This window comes from Seriola lalandi, unplaced genomic scaffold (genome assembly GCF_002814215.2).
Source record: "Seriola lalandi dorsalis isolate HSWRI2012SDOR001 ecotype SW California unplaced genomic scaffold, Sedor1 jcf7180002054602, whole genome shotgun sequence".
In the NCBI taxonomy this organism is placed as follows: Eukaryota; Metazoa; Chordata; class Actinopteri; order Carangiformes; family Carangidae; genus Seriola; species Seriola lalandi.
In genome coordinates this window covers 55468-60320 of record NW_019525155.1, presented here as the reverse complement: position 1 = coordinate 60320, position 4853 = coordinate 55468, and the positions used below count along the sequence as shown (strand labels likewise).

The window sequence follows — 4853 nt, the reverse complement described above, 5'->3', positions numbered from 1 at the left end:
CCATCACCCCACCACCCGTGCAGCCAGCGCAGGAAACAGTCGGTTACAGCACCCTGCCCCCTCCCTCCCTCCCACTCCCACGCTCTCATCATTGTTTCCCTGCTGGCTCCTCCCCCCTCAGGTATCTGTCAGCAGGTGATTGGTTTTGGATTCAGGTCAAATGCCAACAACCTTTTTTTCTTACTGAGTAATTAAAGAGAAAATGTTTGATCCAGTTCAGTTCAGTTCAGTTTGTCAAACATCTCTGTTTATACCTGAAATGAATCGTTGTGTAATATTAATACTTGTCGTGATGAACACACCTGCTGTAGGAGCAAATATTCTTTCTTCTTATTGGATTTTCTACGACACAAAAAGTTCCATTAAAGTAGATTTTTTGTGACTGTAACGGGACGAGTCTGTGAAGTGCAGCACAAACACATGAATAATGTTGTAGAAAAAGATGCAGCTAATATCAAACACTACGTACATGTTGGTCACAAAGTAATCAATAAAAATGAATATTTCAAACCCTCTGGAAGAACAGCAGCTCCTCTGCATGTGCAACAGGGGGAAAAAAAGTTTCCATGTTTTATCAAATTTGGCGAATGAACCGATTATATTTCATCTCGTTTTATTTTCCATTTTAACAAAGTGAAGGAGCAAATTTTCAGAATGAATCGCTGCTGCGTTTCTGTAATTGACCTGCACTCGTTCACAGCAGTGACGTTTCTTAAGGAGGAGACACAGTGAGAACGTGAGCTGTGACGTCATGTCGACTCCTTAATTACACAATGAGGGAAAGCTTGTTAACTCTTTTGTTTCCAGGTTCTCTGCATGTAGCTGCAAAGTATTTACAGAGTTTTATTTATTTCTTCTTTCTTCTTCTTCTTCTTCTTCTTTCCTCCAGCTGTTCTCCACAGTCTTCTTCTCCAGGAAGCAGTAAATATTCAACTGCTACCTGATGCAGTAAAATGACACTGTAAGTGTCAGGTTGTATTAAGAGGTGATGATGTAAGATATAGATGCATGGACATGAGGCATTATGGGTAGAGTACATATGTTTGTCACCAGCTTCTATTCTGGGTGGCATTTCACACAGAGTCGGACAATGCTGCATTGTTGTTGCAGATTTTCCTTAAAACACTGAGTTCCTACAGGATGTGTGTGTAGATGTGTGTGGAGATGTGTGTGTAGATGTGTGTGTAGATGTGTGTGTAGATGTGTGTGGAGATGTGTGTGTAGATGTGTGTGGAGATGTGTGTGTAGATGTGTGTGTAGATGTGTGTGGAGATGTGTGTGGAGATGTGTGTGTAGATGTGTGTGTAGATGTGTGTGTAGATGTGTGTGTAGATGTGTGAGGGCACGAAGGTGTGTGATGTGAGTGAGTAAATAAATAAAGCTTTCATCTCTACGCCAGCGGATAACTCTCAAATACTTTCTTAAACTTATGTAAAACCCGTCGGCTCTGTTCAGGCCGGTCTTATGTTGATGTGTGGCCTTTTTGAATTATGGATTTATTGGAATATAGATCAACTTTTTGTCTGTGGAAAAAAACTCAGATGGTACAAAAAGTGTCTCAGATTATCACAACGCACCGAAACTATTTTCACCTGCAGTTAAATAAAAAGCTCCCGATCTGGTGACACTGGCGTTTAATAAACAGCTTCAAATTCCTCGACATGTAATTCAAAGTAGATTTAAGCATCGACACAGTCTTATGTAACAATCAATAACATTGTTTTCAATCTATTTTTAAATCCTAATCTGGAGGCAAGGGACAGACCCTCACCAATCAATCAATCAATCAATCAATCAAACTTTATCTGTACAGCACTTTTCATACAGGTGAGTTCAAAGAGCTTCACAGACTGATGAGCTGAAAAAGAAAAGGTCAAATCAAGTAAGAAAGCGACAATGAGACACAATAAAATAGATTTAAAAAGCTGTAATAACATAATAATATAAGAAAATGAACGATAAAAGAACAGATAATAGAATAAAATAGATTTTACAACAAAATTACTATAAAATAAGTGAGTGAAATGGCTGAAGACTGAAGAGGAATGTTTTCATGAAAGAGTCAGACCTTCATTTTGTGATTTTACACACTAACATTATTGAGGGTAAATTAAACATTCAGCTGCTGAATTTCAGAAAATTGACATTAAATTCAGTTCAACTACAAGATTTCTTTTAATCTCCAACTGTTTATTTGTTCTGAGCTTCAGTTTCAGAAACACTGAGACACTGAATCATGTATTTCAGTAGAAACTGTCCTGTTCTTCCCGTGCACTTTGTTCCTCTTGTTAAACAGATCTATATCGTGCTGTTCTTTGAGCTGTGCTGCCGCCTGCTGGTGATTCACATGAACTGCAGCCGCTGCTGCTAATAAAAACGCTCCCGGTCAGAAACCACAGCTCAGAACCTTTCGTGCAAAATCCCACGACTGAAAGACAGAGAAGGAGATTTTCCTTTAATTTCCTGCTGTGATTGAGATGAATCTCTGAGCTGCTGCTGGAGCATCTTCCCGCCGCGGCGGTGTGATATCTTCAGGCTCCAGACCCGCCCCGCCCCTTCCACCCAGTTCGGACGCATTCTCCTCCCAGTGAGTCCAAGATGACGGCCAACAGCAGGTACAAGAGCCGCGCGCCCCGCTCAGGTAAGCCCCTGCAGGTGATTCATAAACCTACCGCGTGTCACAGCTGCTCGGTTAATCGATCAGACATCGATTGATGAACCTCCAGAAATCCACATTGTGTGTTTTCTTGTTTTTTTTTTTATTACTATCGTCCTTCCTCCGGGTGTTTTCTCCTGCTGCAACCGGTGATGTGGCTCCTCTGCTCGGACTGACGCCTCCTGGAATCCGCCTGCAGATGATGGAGAGGTAAGAGACGCAGCAGACAGTGTGTGTGTGTGTGTGTGTGTGTGTGTGTGTGTGTGTGTGTGTGTGTGTGTGTGTGTGTGTGATGATGACTCTTAAAAAATAAAAGCCCCCCTGCTGTGTCGCACCTGCACGACTCAAACAGCTGTTACAGATGTGACCCTGGTCAGTCATCACAAGCCTCCTGCCTTATCTCTACTCATCATCATCTAACATCTGTGCACATCTGTCAACATGATTGTAGCGCTGGAGCAGTTAGTGGACTAATCCATCAGTCGATCAACGGAACATTAATGAGCAGTTAGTTTCATAATTGATGCCACATATTAATTGGCTCCAGCTGATTTCATGCTGTTAATCATCATGTATGACTTTTTATTTTATTTTGACTAATCGATCGATTGTTTCGTCGATTAAATGTCAGAAAATAGTGGAAAATGATCATTAAAATGTCTTTGTTTTATTCAAAAATCACTTATCAAGTATCTGTTGATCAACTGATCGATTAATGGTTGTCAATAATTGTCAGATATTAAATATGTCATGTTTAAAAGAAGATGTGGAACATTTCCATCTGTGTGAGTGATGCAGCATCAATAAAGAAAACATGGAGTCATGCTGTTTGAATGTTTGTGGAGACGTGATGCAGCTGAAACGACTTTAATTGATTCACCAGTTAAAACAACATCTTCAGGTGTATTTTTCTGGTCCAGCTAAAGAGACAAAACCCCAAAATATTCAGTTTATAATTGATTTGCATCTGATGCAGCGAAGCTTCTTATTGAAGAAGCGAGAATCAGAGAGAGTTTGTTATTTTTGCTTTAAAAAAAAAAAGACTCAAAACGTTAAAAAATGATGAAAATATTTCCTATTGAATTTACTTTTCATCATCTACTTGCTTTGGCTTTAAAGTATATGATGTAATAATGTAGGAAAGTGTGGAATAAGCTGATCTGTTTAGCTGCTTAAGGTCAGAAAAACCTCCCACACACAACGTCTCCTCACAGCTTCCAGTGCGAACATCTTTATTTTCAGACGTATGGAGCGGTTTCATAATGTTTCCCAGCTCTGTGTTTTCGTGGCGTGTTGCACGGCGGCGGCGGCGGCGCTGAGGCTGAGTCAGTGGACGCAGACGCAGACGCAGCGAGCTGTTAGCCTGCAGACTGCATGTGTGTATTTTTGTGATGTGTGTGTGGGCGTGACAAGCGAACGCATCCGCAGACAAAATGTCAATATGGAAGCAATACTGAAGAGGAACACACACACACACACACACACACACACACACACACACACACACACACTGAACACCCCCACACCTCCATGTACACAGCTCCTTAGTCACTCCCTAAGTAGATCCCTCTAATGCACTCTGCATTACATTTGGTATTAAAAGCTCTGTGTCCTCAAGTGGAAATGTTTGGGAGAATCTAATGCGGGACGAGGGAGCTGCACTTTTATCACATCACACACCAGCTGTCTCGGCTTTGTCCTGCTCCTCTGGTTTTAAATTACATTATATTCTTTTTTAAATATCACTGTCCTGCTGCTCAGATAATAAGTTCAGTGATTATTGATTTAGAACTTGAATTTGTTGTTACGTCTGTCAGGTTTTTGTCAGGATTGTCCAGCTGAAAACAACAACAGTTTCTTCTCATATGATTTAATCAATTATCACGACCTGCACACACACACACACACACACACACACAGGGGCCTACAGGGCACAGGCCCCAGGGCCCGGAGGCTCAGAGCCTCTGTGTGAAGTGACTGTTTGTATTTCCTGTTTGAAAGTGACAGAGTTCAGATAAAAGACAAAGACAGAGAAAAGTGTTCGAGCGAGATGAAAGAAGAAGAATACCCTGAATGAAATGTTTTATTCTAAGGCTTTTGTTTTGAAGGAACTGGATCGAGTAGTTTCCTGCTGACTTTTTCGCTCCTCATGTTCAGATGTACATCCATGTCTCTGTTCACCCCTCCCCTCCCCTCC

The 4853-nt window shown here is 41.3% G+C and overlaps 1 protein-coding gene across 1 annotated transcript in view; it reads left to right on the top strand.

The window, feature by feature from the left end:
* The first annotated feature begins 1492 nt into the window (after positions 1 to 1492).
* septin5b (septin 5b) overlaps positions 1493 to 4853 on the top strand; it is an 11988-nt gene continuing 8627 nt past the window's right edge. The window contains exons 1-2 of the mRNA XM_023419415.2: positions 1493 to 2641; positions 2856 to 2866. Coding sequence (XP_023275183.1) covers positions 2599 to 2641; positions 2856 to 2866 — 54 coding nt within the window. The 5' untranslated portion in view covers positions 1493 to 2598. The remainder of the gene's footprint in view (positions 2642 to 2855; positions 2867 to 4853) is intronic.